The sequence below is a fragment of the Rhinoderma darwinii genome, chromosome 2 (assembly GCF_050947455.1).
Source record: "Rhinoderma darwinii isolate aRhiDar2 chromosome 2, aRhiDar2.hap1, whole genome shotgun sequence".
In the NCBI taxonomy this organism is placed as follows: Eukaryota; Metazoa; Chordata; class Amphibia; order Anura; family Rhinodermatidae; genus Rhinoderma; species Rhinoderma darwinii.
The window spans coordinates 123448802-123465619 of record NC_134688.1 but is presented as its reverse complement, the minus strand read 5'-3'; the positions used below and the strand labels follow the sequence as shown (position 1 = coordinate 123465619).

The window sequence follows — 16818 nt, the reverse complement described above, 5'->3', positions numbered from 1 at the left end:
GATAGGATTAGATACAGTGGCTCAGCAGACAGTATCACACATGATAGGATTAGATACAGTGGCTCAGCAGACAGTATCACACATGATAGGATTAGATACAGTGGCTCAGCAGACAGTATCACACATGAATGGATTAGATATAGAGCCCAGTAGACAGTATCACACATGATTGGATTAGATACAGGGCTCAGCTCGCTGACATTGCGGCTCCATCGCTGGACCCAGGAAAGGTAAGAATAATAATTTTGCTTCTTTATGTGTTACTGATTATTTTTGTGTGTTTGTGTTTTTTTTACAAATTCGGTTGTTGGACTTCGGATTCGAGGACTTCAATGACGGCGTTTTTTTTATTCTCAATAAAATGGTAAATGAGGGTTGTGTTTTTTTATTTCAATAAAATATTTTTTATATGTGCTTGTATCTTTTTAAACTTTATTATCACCGCCTTAGTAATGGCCGCTGGCTGATTGACAACCTCCATTACTAAGGCGGGGCTTAATGTTAGCAGGTGCAGAGGCTAACACTAACCCCCATTATTACCCCGGTACCCACCGCCACCAGGGGTACTGGGAAGAGCCAGGTACGAACCAGTACCCGACCATCTGTAGTGACGGTCATTCACCGAGGTGGCCGCAGGCTGGTAGTATTAGGCTGGGGAAGGCCAAAAACAGTGGCCCTTCCCATCCTGGTAATGCTGCTGCTGCTGCTGTGTTGTATCTGGCTGGTTATGGAAATTGGGGGGGACCCGACATCGTTCTTTCCAATTATTTTTTATTTTATTTTTTTTAAACTGATGTGGGGTCCCCCCATTTTTCATAACCAGCCAGATACAATAAAGCAGCAGCAGCCTAGCATTACCAGGGTGGGAAGGGCCACTGTATCTGGCCTTTCCCCTCCTGATACTACCAGCCTGCGGCCACCCCAGTGGCCGACCATCACTACAGATGGTCAAGTACTGGATGGTAACCGGCTCTTCCCAGCACCCCTGGTGGCGGTGGGTACCGGGGTAATTAAGGGGGTTAGTGTTAGCCTCTGCACCGGCTAACACTAAGCCCCGCCTTAGTAATGGATGCTGTCCATCAGCCGGCGGCCATTACTAAGGCGGTAGTAATATAGTTTAAAAAAAACCACAAAGACATAGAAAAAATATTTTATTGAAATAAAAAAACCCACACAACCCTCATTAACCATTTTATTGATAATAAAAAAAAAAGCCGTCATCGAAGTAGTCCTGGAATCCGCCGTAGTCCAACGACCGAACCTGTAAGAAAACACACAAAAAAAACGATTAGTAACACATGTGTTAGGCTTAGATACAGGGCCCATGTGTGATACTGTCTGTGGGACCCTGTATCTAAGCCTACCACAAGGTAGGCTTAGATACAGGGTCCAGCAGACAGTAATCTTATACAGTATAAGATTACTGTGTGCTAGGGCCCTGTATCTAAACCTACAGTGTGGTAGGCTTATATACAGGGCCCATCAGACAGGATCACGCATGGGCCATGTATCTAAGCCTACCATGTGATATCTAAGCCTACTGTGTGATCCTGTCTCATGGGCCCCCTAAGCCTGCTACATCGTAGGCTTAGGGGTTGTGCAGTCCCTAAACATTGATGGCCTATCCACAGGATAGGTCATCAATAGCTGATGTGTCTCCTGGGACCCGCAAATCAGCTGTTTTGAAGGGGCCGCAGCACTCGTACGAGAGCTGCTTCCCCTTCATTTCACTACTCGCCTACACTGTGAATCGCCGACACGGATTCACAGTGTGACCGGAATGAAGGGGAGCAGCTCTCGTACGAGTGCTGCGGCCCCTTCAAAACAGCTGATTGGCGGATCCCGGGAGTCGGACCCCGCCAGTCAGGGCTAATCTTACCTTCCTCTTCAGCCGCAGCGGTAGTTCTGTCGTCTCGATGTTGTGCGCGGCGCATAGCGCTGTGACGTCATGCGCTGTGCACAGCGCTTGACGTCAGGACCTCCGCTGCGATCCGGAACCAGGAAGGTAAGTAAAGTCTGTTACTATAGTAACAGGGGCCCGCGGCCCGAGTTACTATAGTAAATTTTTATTGATGTGGTGCGGGGGGCTGTGGGCCCCCCTGGCTTCGGGGCCCGGTCGCAATTGCGACCGCTGCGACCCCTATAGCTACACCAGTGCTGTACCACTTCATGACCTGGATGACTTGCCATAATTGATAGTACTATGAATTCTGCTCTTTACCCCAAAATTCTGACGATTTTACAAGTGTCATAAGTCCATTATCCTAAACTGAAGTGAAATTTAATTATGTAAACTGGTATATTTTCTAATATAACTATCACCGGTCATAATTGCTGCACAAATAACATACTTACTGTGGTCCATGTATAGTGGTATCCATCTACATTCATCACTGGTAAGATATAGAAGTTAATGTATTTCAATAGATTTGTCATGTACTTATCTATACCATAGAATCCCACCGCCTAGACAGTAAGCAACAAAGTGCAAGGTTAGGTAACTATATATTATGAGGATAAGTTTGGAAAAATTAAAGCGGAAAGATCAAGATAATCAAAGAAAAGATGGACACTACCATAGAAATAATGAACACATCATTCAGGAGCCTAAAGGAGCACATAGAAGACACCAATATTCTGGAAGAACACTACTCCTATGGTTATTAGGAATTAAAACTGACTTGATGCTTCTTGTCCATGTTACCCTAAAGCGGTAGGTCATGGACAATACTATTATATAAGCAAAATAAAAATACTAATGCCTAGGATAAATTTTATTATTTACTCAGTATTTTTGTTGGCATTTTATCTTACTAAGCACCCAATTTTCCCAATAACAGTAAGGGAAGTTTTGTTGATTAATAGTGACAACATATTATGTGAAAGAACTGTTCTGTTGGGGTAGATTCAGAAACAGTGCCTAGGACATCATCATAAATACAGCTTTGTGAACAAGAAAATCATAAACGTTTCAACCTCTTATAGAAGAATTAGCAGCTATATACAAAGTGTGTGTTTCATTTGGAAAATGCAGAAGATGCCTACCTCCTAACCGTCCCGGATTCAGCGGGGCAGTCCTGGATTCCGGGCGGTGTCCCGCTGTCTCGGGCGGCGGGAGTTATTGCCCAGTTTTAACTGTATCTGCGTCCTCAGGACGCAGATACAGTTGAATCCAATGCAGAAGCAGGGAGCTGTCAGATCCTTGCTCCAGCATTCGACTATGGAGTCCTGGGCCAGAGCAGCGCAAGCACTGTGGCCAGGGACTTCTGTCGTGGGAAAGGCATTGACGTCAGTGTCACCTCCTTGAGCGGAAACCTAGACCAGAGCGTTGCCCATGCTCTGCCCGGAGATTCCCCTACTGGAGAAGCCCCTGGCATCACTGTCCATATATGGACAGTGACGTCAGGATATGGCTCTTCCCAAAGCGGAATCCCTGGCCAAAGCATTGCCGACGCTCTGGCCGTGGATTCCCCTCCTGGAGAAACCCCTGGCATCACTATATATGGACAGTGACATCAGGGGCTCCTCCTGGAGCGGAATCCCTAGCCACAGCGTGGCCGATGCTCTGGCTGGGGATACCACACTTAGAGGGAGCTTCAATGGAGCTATCTAAAGGGGGTGTTAGTGCTATCTACAGGCAGGGTGGAGCTATCTCCGGGGAGCACTATCTACATGGGCACTGTGGCACTATATAAGCCCCATCTACATGGGCACTGTGGCACTATGTGGGCACTGGTACTTTATATGTGGGCACTGTGGCACCATGGGCACCATCTACATGGGCACTGTGGCACTATGTGGGTGCTGTGGCACTATGTGGGCACTGGTGGTGTGTGGGCACTATCTACAGGGCATTGTCACACTATGGGGCGTTATACTGTATGAGGGCATCTGTGTGGGCATTATACTGTATGGAGGCAGCTATGGGGCATTATACTGTATGGATGCAGCTACGGGGGCATCATACTGTATGGGGCAGCTATGGGGGCATTATGCTGTATAGGGAAGCTATGGGGGCATTATACTGTATGGGGCATCTGTGTGGGCATTATACTGTATGGGGGCATCTGTGTTGGCTTATACTCTATAGGGGCATTATACTGTCTGGGGGCAGCTATTTGGCATTATAGTGTGTGTGGGGCAGCTATATTGGCATTATACTATGTGGGGGTTCTATGGGGGCATTATACTGTGGGGAGGCACTATGGGAGCATGATAGTGTGTGGGCTGAACTGGGTGTGTATGGGCAGGGATTGAGCGGTGTTAGAGGCGTGGCTTAAAAGGAGAAAAATTTTCTGCAATGTGCTTTTTTGCGATACTTGAAAGCTGAGAGGTATGGAAGATGCTTTAACTTGTATATTTAAAAATAGCATATAGTTTCAAATGAATGTGTTAATTCTAGTTTCTTTAACCATATGTAAGTCTGTACAAGAGATTTAAAGGGGTTGTACAGGCTGGAGGCTGTTTTTAATGCCGATGACCTATCCACAGGATAGGTCATCAGTATATGATCATTGGGGGTCCGACACCCGGACCCCACATTGATCAGCCGCTCCGATTGCCTCCGGACGCCGGAAGCTATGCAGGGGTCAGTGCCGGATTCAGGAGGTTCTGACCACTGTATAGCAGCCATGCTGCTGTTCCGTAGCTCTCCTCCTATTCAAATAAATAGGAACAGAGCTGCTGTAACCCAGCATGGCCGCTATACAGTGTACAGACCCATCTGCTTCTGGTAATGACCCTGCATAGCTTCCAGCACCCAGAGGCAGCCAAAACAGCTGATTGGTGTGATGTGCAGGTGTCGGACCCTTACCGATCCTATACTAATGACATATCCTGTGGATAATTCATCATCATGAACAACAGCCCGCAGCCTGGACAACCCCTTTAATGTTTTGGTTTTGTAAATGTCTGTAGTGATTTATTATATTATTTTTAAAATCTTTCCTTGTAGCGGCCATATTGGAGGTACAGTAAATACATTCCTGTATTTTCTGTATATACAGTACAGCAGGGTGTGTTTACTTTATGGCAGCTACAATGAAGGGAAGTTACAGGCTGAGATCAACTTTGACCTTAATTCATTTAAAGACCCCCTGATATGCAGTTTGCATCCTTCTCCTGGTTCCCAGTAATACATGCTGAATGTGATGTCTGTGTGTCCAGGATGCTGATGTCTTCCCTAGCGCTCATGTATGAGCACAGCTTCATTTCTGTGCTGCTATATCTCTCTCTCTCTCTACACTGATAGCCTGTGTGATTTCCCATCTGCACAGTTCAGCCTGTGTGATCTTTCCTTCCTGAAGACTTGGATGCTTTCCCCCTCTCCATACTCTCATCTGCAGTTTACAATCCCCTCCCTCTCCCAGAGAGAGCAGATGACTCAGCCCCAACAGGAGCTGTGTTCTTTCGGATTTATGTCAAAATTTTCAGGACACCAGCCAGGTGAATGAGTTACACAAACCCTACAGCAGCAAAATGGTAGTCCGTTTTTAATGAAGACTATTTAGAAAGTTGCTTTATTTTGCATTTAGGAACCAAATTAACAATAAAAAAAAATCAGTGCAGGTGTCCATAGCCGGTTTAGAAAAGTATCAGTAGATTAATAAAGTTTCCCCCAGAAACCAGGAAGTAACAGGGGAGATGTATACAGAGCCTTATCTATGTGTATAGTGTTGTTATTGTGGCTTATTTGCCATTAACTTGCCCAACCTCCAATAATAATGAGATGACTGTAAAAACAAAAATATTTCACTTAAAATAAAAAAATCTGATGATATATCCTGTTAAAAGTAAATCTCCACCTTTTAATACCATGTCATTTTTAGATCCAACATTCTGAACTGATTAATTTCTTAATATATCTTTATAGCGATCGAAGCTCTGTTTTTTCTGATAAAAAGCTCCAAATTCCCTGCAGCCACCACAAGGGGGAGTTCACTACAAAAGTTTATACATTGAATAATAATAATAATTTAAAAAAAAACTTATGCAATAAGCTCCCCCTCATGGTGGCTGAAGGCAGTCAGAATTTCATAATTTAACTCAATGACTATGCAGGGGGTTTGTAGCTCTGTCAAAATAATGTTCAAGGGTAGACATTCACTTCATTAAGTATAAATCATAAGTGTGTTTTTAATTTACAATATAATATGAAGCGTAATATACCTGTGTGAGGTACACTTTGTATATCGTGTTTATATTTAAAAAAATGTGATGTGATATACGGTATACTATTATTATACAAATAAAAACGTTTCTAGTTCTAAGCTATTTCCGAACTTGTTAAAGGATATGAGGAGGAGATGCTCACATGTCCAACAAACCACAAGCAGAAGGCTGGAGATATCCACTCCCTGGCGTGTATACCACAGTCAATCCAGATGGCATTTGTTGCTGTTTTCTCCTTCCCTGTCATCTAAGAAATAATCAGTGGTGCAGTTGTAGAAAAACACAAAAAACATCCGTATCATACCTGACCTGTCACAGCAAACATGAGGCCATTTTGTTTTAGAAGAATTGTAATGATTTAAAATAAATTACACAAAGCAATATACAGTGCCCACCAAAAGTTCCGGAACACCCTCATAACTTTTGAACGGCTCGAGGTAGGGGGTTGAAATTTAGTGGTATTTAATAGGGTCATAAAATCTACCAGTTAACGCCAAAAAAAAAACTTTCGGATCTTGGTGCGTCTTTAATTGAACCAGTTATTTCGAAACGATGAACAGTTCTTTTAACAGTTGATAATATGAAATGTTAAATACTTTTGTGTCAAAAAATACAAAAGTATAATAGGTATGATACCTTTATTGGCTAACCATAAAAGTTCTATATGCAAGCTTTCAGAGCACAGAGGCCCCTTCTTCAGGCCAGTTAACAAATGAATGACTTAGAAAAAATCACAACATTTAGATGTTACACAAAGACAATTAGTACATGAAGTGATATATCATTAAGATAAGCTGGGGTAATAAAACTGAGGTTATAGGGGTGATGACTTAGGAGTTAAGGCATCTGGAGTCAGTCTGATGGGGGACGTGACGTGTGTCCATGTAGTGGCTCATAAATCCAGGTGTTAGATTGAGGCCTTGTGTCAATGACTGGAATTTTATCATCATCTTGAATTCCCAAATTTTTCTTTCTCTGTTGTTTTTAAAATGACCTTTCAGAATTAGTACCTTTAAATCTGCCAAACTGTGATCAGGTCCAGAGAAGTGTTTTCCCACGGGTGTATCCACCTCCTGTTTTATTGTATGTCTGTGAAGATTCATCCTGGTTTGTAGTTTTTGTATTGTTTCCCCAATGTAGATTCCTTTATTGATGCACCTTGTACACAGGATCATGTACACTACATTGGAGGATGTACAGGAGAACGAGCCAGTGATTTTATAGTCCTGCTGTGTGTTTGGTATCTGGATGGTGTTTGATGACCAGATGTTGGTACAGGTCTTGCATTTTCTACTGTTGCAAGGAAAAGTGCCAGTCTCTGATGGTGATGAGAGGGCACTTCTGACCAGGAGATTCCTTAGGTTTGGTGGCTGTATGCAAGGAGAGGTAAATCCGGGAATATTTTCTTCAGTTTATTGTCTTTGTTAAATACAAGTTGAAGATCAGCAGCAATTTTCCTCAAAATGTTAATTTGTGGGTTGTATAGGACCACTAGGGGCACTCTGCTGTTGTCTTCCTTCTTTTTCTACTCCAGAAGATTGCTCCTTGGAATTCTTGTGGCTCTGTAGATCTGATCATCTATAATCCTTGGATGGTATCCCTGTTGTAAGAATGTATTCCTCAGTGATAGCAGGTATTGTTTTCTGTTTTCACTGTCTGAACAGATCCGTATGTACCGCTTGCCTGGCTGTAGATGATGGATTTCTTTATGTGTCTCGGACGGAAGCTATTCCATCTCAGATATGCTGGATGGCCTGTAGGGTTATGGTGGATTGCTGTTTGTATGGTATTGTTTCTCATGTATATGGTCATGTCCAGGAAATGTATTTGAGATGTAGAGTAGTTGGGAGTGAGTTTGATGGTAGAATGGAACTTGTTGAAGTTTTTATGGAAAGAAAGCATTTCATGTTCAGAGCCTGTCCAGATTATCAGCAGGTCATCAATGTACCGGAAATATGCTAGAGGTTTAGTTGCACAGGTTGATAAAAAACTCTTCCTCTAGTTCGGCCATGAACAGGTTAGCATATTGTGGTGACATTTTGCTACCCATAGCGCTTCCCATACATTGCAGATATATATCTTTGTCAAATAAAAAATAATTGTGATGGAGTAAGAACCTGATGAGTTGTAAGGCTGGCTCTGTCGCTAGATTGTTCTTTTGAAGTAGCCACATGCACTGGCGTAGCTATAGGGGTCGCAGCGGTCGCAATTGCGACCGGGCCCCGAAGCCAGGGAGGCCCACAGCCCCCCGCACCACATCAATAAAAAGTTACTATAGTAACTCGGGCCGCGGGCCCCTGTTACTATAGTAACAGACTTTACTTACCTTCCTGGTTCCGGATCGCAGCGGAGGTCCTGACGTCAAGCGTTGTGCGCAGCGCATGACGTCACAGCGCTATGCGCCGCGCACAGCATCGAGACGACAGAACTACCGCCGCGGCTGAAGAGGAAGGTAAGATTAGCCCTGACTGGCGGGCTCCGACTCCCGGGACCCGCCAATCAGCTGTTTTGAAGGGGCCGCAGCACTCGTATGAGAGCTGCTCCCCTTCATTCCGGTCACACTGTGAATCCGTGTTGGCGATTCACAGTGTGAGCGAGTAGTGAAATGAAAGGGAAGCAGCTCTCGTACGAGTGCTACGCCCCCTTCAAAACAGCGGGTCACGGGAGACACATCAGCTATTGATGGCCTATCCTGAGGATAGGCCATCAATGTTTAGGGACTGCACAACCCCTAAGCCTACGATGTAGCAGGCTTAGGGGGCCCATGAGACAGGATCACAGATTGTGTGATGCTGTCTGCTGGGCCCTGTATCTAAGCCAATCACATGGTAGGCTTAGATACATGGCCCATGCGTGATCCTGTCTGCTGGGCCCTGTATATAAGCGTAGGTTTAGATACAGGGCCCCAGCACACAGTAATCTTATACTGTATAAGATTACTGTCTGCTGGACACTGTATCTAAGCCTACGTTGTGGTAGGCTTAGATACAGGGTCCTACAGACTGTATCACACATGGGCCCTGTATCTAAGCCTAACACATGTGTTACTAATCGTTTTTCTTGTGTGTTTTCTTACAGGTTTGGTCGTTGGACTACGGCGGATTCCAGGACTACTTCGATGACGGCTTTTTTTTTTATTATCAATAAAATGGTTAATGAGGGTTGTGTGTTTTTTTTTTATTTCAATAAAATATTTTTTCTATGTCTTTGTGTTTTTTTTTAAACTATATTACTACCGCCTTAGTAATGGCCGCCAGCTGATTGACAGCATCCATTGCTAAGGCGGGGCTTAGAGTTAGCTGGTGCAGAGGCTAACACTAACCCCCTTTATTACCCTGGTACCCACCGCCACCAGGGGTGCTGGGAAGAGCCGGGTACCATCCAGTACTTGACCATCTGTAGTGATGGTCGGGCACTGGGGTGGCCGCAGGCTGGTATTATCAGGAGGGGAAAGGCCAGATACAGTGGCCCTTCCCACCCTGGTAATGCTAGGCTGCTGCTGCTTTATTGTATCTGGCTGGTTATGAAAAATGGGGGGGACCCCACGTCATTTAAAAAAATAAATAATAATAATTGGAAAGAACGATGTCGGGTCCCACCCAATTTTCATAACCAGCCAGATACAACACAGCAGCAGCAGGCAGCATTACCAGGGTGGTAGGGGCCACTGTTTTTGGCCTTCCCCAGCCTAATACTACCAGCCAGCGGCCACCCCGGTGCCTGCCCGTCACTACAGATGGTCGGGTACTGGTTCGTACCCGGCTCTTCCCAGTATCCCTGGTGGCGGTGGGTACCGGGGTAATAATGGGGGTTAACCATTTTATTGAGAATAAAAAAAACGCCGTCATTGAAGTCCTCGAATCCGAAGTCCAACAACCGAACCTGTAAAAAAACACAATCACACAAAAATAATCAGTGACACATAAAGAAGCAAAATTATTATTCTTACCTTTCCTGGGTCCAGCGCTGGAGCCGCAATGTCAGCGAGCTGAGCCCTGTATCTAATCCGATCATGTGTGATACTGCCTTCTGAGCCACTGTATCTAATCCTATCATGTGTGATACCGTCTGCTGGGCCACTGCATCTAATCCTATCATGCGTGATACTGTCTGCTCAGCCACTGTATCTAATCCTATCATGTGTGATACTGTCTGCTGAGCCAATGTATCTAATGCTATCCATAGTTGATAGGGTCGTAGTGCTATAGATATGCTATGCTGTCTCCTATACACACATTTTTTTTTGGGCGGACACATATGTATTGTGGCTATTTCCCCTGACATTTTAAGCCCTGAGGGTATGTTCACACGGCAGCGTCCGTTACGGCTGAAATTACAGTGCTGTTTTCAGGAGAAAACAGCTCCGGAATTTCAGACGTAATGGCATGACGTAATTCAATGCTAAAACGCCCGAATTACCTCCGTAAATAGGGTGTGTGAACCCAGCCTTAGTGACGCCCCGGCTGCTAGTGCTGCATTGTCGGGTCACTTAGGAGAGCCAGCGATGCAGCTGAAAGCTGCGGACCGTCGGCCATGAGGAGTTTACGGGGGGGGGGGCCCAATAAGAACTTTTGCATCGGGGCCCATGAGCCTTTAGCTATGCCCCTGGCCACATGCTAACGCTTTCTTCAAAAGAAAGGCGCTGAACATGAACTGCTTTCTTTCCATAAAAACTTCAACAAGTTCCACCTACCATCAAACTCACACTCAACTACTCTACATCTCAAATACATTTCCTGGACATGACCATATACATGAGAAACAATACCATACAAACAACAATCTACCATAAACCTACAGGCCGTCCAGCATATCTGAGATGGAACAGCTTTCGTCCGAGACACATAAAGAAATCCATCATCTACAGCCAGGCTCTGCGGTACATACGAATCTGTTCAGACAGTGAAAACAGAAAACAACACCTGCTATCACTGAGGAATACATTCCTACAACAGGGATATGATCCACGAATTATAGATGATCAGATCTACAGAGCAACAAGAACTCCAAGGAGCAATCTTCTGGAGTACAAAAAAAAGGAAGACAACAGCAGGGTGCCCCTAGTGGTCATATACAACCCACAAATGAAAATCTTGAGGAAAATTGCTGCCGATCTCCAACCTGTATTTAACAAAGACAATAAACTGAAGGAAATATTCCTGGATTTACCTCTCCTTGCCTACAAACAGCCACCAAACCTAAGGAATCTCCTGGTCAGAAGTGCCCTCTCATCACCATCAGAGACTGGCACTTTTCCTTGCAACAGTAGAAAATGCAAGACCTGTACCAACATCTTGTCATCAAACACCATCCACATACCAAACACGCAGCAGGACTATAAAATCACTGGCATGTTCTCCTGTACATCCTCCAATGTAGTGTACATGATCCTGTGTACAAGGTGCATCAGTAAAGGAATCTACATTGGGGAAACAATACAAAAACTACAAACCAGGATGAATCTTCACAGACATACAATAAAACAGGAGGTGGATACACCAGTGGGAAAACACTTCTCTGGACCTGATCACAGTTTGGCAGATTTAAAGGTACTAATTCTGAAGGGTCATTTTAAAAACAACAGAGAGAGAAAAATTTGGGAATTCAAGATGCTGATAAAATTCCAGTCATTGACACAAGGCCTCAATCTAACACCTGGATTTATGAGCCACTACATAGACACACGTCACGTCCCCCATCAGACTGACTCCAGATGCCTTAAAGAGGCTCTGTCACCAGATTTTGCAACCCCTATCTGCTATTGCAGCAGATAGGCGCTGCAATGTAGATTACAGTAACGTTTTTATTTTTAAAAAACGAGCATTTTTGGCCAAGTTATGAGCATTTTTGTAGTTATGCAAATGAGGCTTGCAAAAGTCCAAGTGGGTGTGTTTAAAAGTAAAAGTCCAAGTGGGCGTGTATTATGTGTGTACATCGGGGCGTTTTTAATACTTTTACTAGCTGGGCGCTCTGATGAGAAGTATCATCCACTTCTCTTCAGAACGCCCAGCTTCTGGCAGTGCAGATCTGTGACGTCACTCACAGGTCCTGCATCGTGTCGGACACATCGGCACCAGAGGCTTCAGTTGATTCTGCAGCAGCCTCGGCGTTAGCAGGTAAGTCAATGTAGCTACTTACCTGCAAACGCTGATGCTGCTGCAGAATCATCTGTAGCCTATGGTGCCGGTGTCCTCGCTCGTCTGACACGATGCAGGACCTGTGAGTGACGTCACAGATCTGCACTGCCAGAAGCTGGGCGTTGTGAAGAGAAGTGGATGATACTTCTCATCAGAGCGCCCAGCTAGTAAAAGTATTAAAAACGCCCCGATGTTACACACATAATACACGCCCAGTTGTACTTTTACTTTAAACACACCCACTTGGACTTTTGCAAGCCTCATTTGCATAACTACAAAAATGGTCATAACTTGGCCAAAAATGCTCGTTTTTAAAAAATAAAAACGTTACTGTAATCTACACTGCAGCGCCGATCTGCTGCAATAGCAGATAGGGGCTGCAAAATCTGGTGACAGAGCCTCTTTAACTCCTAAGTCATCACCCCTATAACCTCAGTTTTATTGACACGGCTTATCTTAAGTCATTCATGGTTAGCCAATAAAGGTATCATACTTATTATACTTTTGTCTTTTTTGACACAAGTATTTAACATTTCATATTGTCTCTGGCTACCATGGTACTACACTATTTTTTACTGTAACAGTTGACAATGAAATTGGATCACGGATAGGATAAGTGGCATTGAATAAAGCCGCTACTTCTCAATAGGATCTTATTTTTTCTTCGCCATAGCCTCTCATCATCAATAAAGTGATCCTTTCCGTTTCGGTCAAATGCATTTTGTGATATGACAATATAAATGTACAAAAATGAAAATTACTCTCTGAATTAGCGCTCTCTGAAATTCACAAGCGACTACCGAAATGTGTACACATGAAATCATGTTACAATTGTAGACAAGGTCCATTTTGTATCGCCGAGTCCGAATGTTATAATACGTAATTTAAAGTCACTTTGATGTGACATTCCCAAGCTCACACGCACATGCGCCCACACACTTTTAGGATTTTACCCGCGCGGTACATTTTGGGTAATACTAACACCGGCGTTTGCCGATAATGAAGATGATAACTTTAAAGTTAAATATCTCATTGTTTTAGTATTGAAAAGAGCTTTTAAATGAGCCCCCACTCGACCCCCTGTGCCATTTAAGATTTTGCTGCACCTAGCCCACCCCTCTGGGGTGGGGGTGTTTTTTTTTTGCGTTAACTGGTAGGTTTTATGACCCCATTAAATCCCACCAAATTTCAACCCTCTACCTGGAGCCGTTCAAAAGTTATGAGGGTGTTCCGGAACTTTTGGTGGCCACTGTATAGCAGTATAGGAATTATACAAAACCCAAAAATAAATCAAGACTAATATATTATAAACAATTACAATTTAGTATTAACTAGACAAAGCAGAGATACATACATACATATATATATATATATATATATATATATATATATACATACATACATGAGAGGGGAGACCATATTAAAGTATAAATGGATGTCCCACTACTGGCAGCTAGCCAACTTTACCAGATAACATGACATTTTTTTAATCTTATTGAGCATTCAAGCTTATCACGGTTAGGCATAATCTACACGAGCGTAATATACGCGCGTGCTTTTCACGCGTGTCGTATGCACCTATATTAGTCTATGGGGCAGTGCAGACAGTCCGTGAGTTTTGCGCAGCATGAGTCCGCTGCGTAAAACACACGACATTTTCTATCTTTCGCAGTTTTTCGCGCATCACGCACCCATTGAATTCAATGGGTGCGTGAAAACCACGCATGCCGCACGGAAGCACTTCCGTGCGTACTGCGTGAATCGCGCAACAGCTGTCAAACTCTGAATGTAAACAGAAAAGCACCACGTGCTTTTCTGTTTACAAACATCCAAACGGAGTGTCATAATGATGGCCGCAGCGCGAAAATCACGCAGCCGCGCATCATACACTGATGACATACGCAGCTGTTAAGTGGCTTTTGCGCACACAAAACGCTGCATTTTTTGCGTGCACAAAACGCACACGCTCGTGTAAATCAGGCCTTAGAGCATGAATGGCGGTCAGTACAGATCATGATTTCTTATATAAAATGCCTAAGTATATGAATATTTGTCTGTTATGCTGATACAAAAATGTCTCTTTATGTCAAAAGTATGAACATTTGTACAAGACAATAAACATTTCATCATCAGTTTCTGGGCCATAAGCAACTCCATTCCTGTAGATCACTGGGCTACTAGATCACCAGAAACTGGTTGCTTGCTTATCATGTAACATGAACTCTTCTATTTACAACAGATTAGTTACTAACCCATTAGGTCTCCATGAACTGGTCACTCTCTCACTTAGGGTCCTCTTACATGGCCTGACACGGGCCATGTAAGGGTATGTGCACACGATGAGAGGCTTTTACGTCTGAAAAGACAGACTGTTTTCAGGAGAAAACAGCTGCCTCGTTTCAGCCGTAAAAGCTCCTCCTCGTATTATGCGAGGCGTCTGTGACGCTCGTAAATCTTGAGCTGCTCTTTGAGTTCAATGAAGAACGGCTCAAATTACGTTGCAAAGAAGTGCCCTGCACTTCTTTGCCGAGGCAGTCAATTTACGCGTCGTCGTTTGACAGCTGTCAAACGACGACGCGTAAATTACAGGTCGTCTGCACAGTACGTCGGCAAACCCATTCAAATGAATGGGCAGATGTTTGCCGATGTATTGTAGCCCTATTTTCAGGCGTAAATCGAGGCATAATACGCCTCGTTTACGCCTGAAAATAGGTCGTGTGAACCCAGCCTAAATGAGCGCAGATCAACGAAACAGCTCGTTGATCGGCGCTCATTTGCTCCTTTCACAACGAGCAATGATTGGTTATGTATGAGGATGAGCGATCGTTACTAGGATCGCTCGTCCTCATGCATTTCTATCATGTCGGCAGCACATCGTTGTTTACACAGGAGATGTGCTGCCAACGATAATATCTCTTGCAGTATAAACGATACGATCAGCCGATGAACGAGCATTTGCTTGTTTATCGGCTGATCGTTGCCCTGTGTGCACAGGGCAATGATCGGGAACATGTGTTCACGTTAGCGCTCGTTTGCCCGATAATTGGCCCTTGTAAAAGGTAGTTTAGCTATTATAAACTACACACTAAATTACTGGGTTACCCAACGCTAGACAAAGAAGATACCCCTGTGTCACCAGTAGCTGCCAAAATATATGTGCAGTTTCCAGGGCTCCAGACTGGTTTTATAAAGACTAATGGTAGTGTTTGTTTTACTTATATATCACAACTATACCTTCAGAACGTAGAGAGGACGCTTTTCAAATGAATTTCCTATGTGAATTTTTTCCAACATATCCGGATGTGACTCTACCATTTGTTCCATCCAGTAGTATATCTAGTAAGTAAATACAGGTTGAAAATTAATTTGCGGAGGGAATATAGCTAATATTAAACGGTTAGTCCCATCCTTTGGTTATGCCATAAATGTTTATGATGGGAATTTCCTTTCTAAAAGCACATTTGCATTTTACATTTCTAGTATTTAGATTAAAAACGAATATGATATTCTAAAACTTCACAAATTTCATGGTTTAATAACAATACTTAGAATAGTGATATCACAAACAGCATTCACACTATCAAAAGTAATCCTATACAGTAATATAATGAGAAGTTTATGTAGTATTGTTAATGATTTGTTACTAACATTAACTGTAAAAAATACTAAGAATAAGACCTACATCTTCTAGGGCATGATACTGTTCATAGTAAGAGACAGAGCTCCGTTGACCAGTAGTGTCATTGTATGTTTGCTGATCAATTAGGTCCTGGGTATTTTCAACCAAAACTCTATGTAAAGAAAAATGACATACACATAGGAGGTTATTAGAATAGATGTGAAATTTGATCCTTAGGCCCTGTCACACGTCGCCGTAAAATCTGCACGTGGATTCGTTTATTGTCATTCAATGGGGCTAATCCTCAGATTTTCCCTACAGAATCTGCGGAAATAAATAGCCTGCTACTTTTTTAAACAACTGATTTTTTTCCACAATGCAGACAAAAGTTCATTTGTTTAAATTTTCCACATCATGTTAATGGGGTTGAGGAAAGCCCATTCACTTGTGTGGGATACGGATTGTTGTCAGACATGTGTAAACGGGGCTTTAGAAGTGTCAATCTTCCACATACTCTTAGTTGTGTTTTACTTACGTATAAGAGATGGCGGAATCCTTCAGCTTATCCTTCACCTCATCTACTAAAGAAGCATTTACATAGAAGTGAACATCTTTATTCTTCTCTATATGCTCAGGAGAGTCAGGCTTCCAGAGGACAATCTAAAATGTGTTAAACATCTGAAATATTAATGATATGCTTGAAATATTACAGAAATACAATGACCACATTGGTACATTTTGTCTACCAGTCCCAAAATAGACTATAACTCAGTGGTGGTCAACCTACCATGTTAGGGAGTCTTCAAGTGTGGACTATCCTAGAACTACACATTACATACAATGTCGCCATTATTTTCTGAGCATGCTGAGCTGTTTCTTTATCTCACATTG

At 43.3% G+C, this 16818-nt stretch overlaps 1 protein-coding gene across 2 annotated transcripts in view; it reads right to left on the bottom strand.

Annotated features, from left to right (window-relative positions):
- Positions 1-16818, bottom strand: part of CPB2 (carboxypeptidase B2) — a 75252-nt gene that overhangs the window by 43293 nt on the left and 15141 nt on the right. Inside the window, exons 4-8 of one of the 2 annotated variants that reach the window (XM_075852255.1) lie at positions 16463-16587; positions 15991-16099; positions 15543-15644; positions 6314-6418; positions 2356-2466 (exon numbers count right to left, since the gene is read on the bottom strand). In XM_075852255.1, the coding sequence (XP_075708370.1) occupies positions 2356-2466; positions 6314-6418; positions 15543-15644; positions 15991-16099; positions 16463-16587 (552 nt within the window). The remainder of the gene's footprint in view (positions 1-2355; positions 2467-6313; positions 6419-15542; positions 15645-15990; positions 16100-16462; positions 16588-16818) is intronic. The other variant, XM_075852256.1, reaches the window with a different exon arrangement.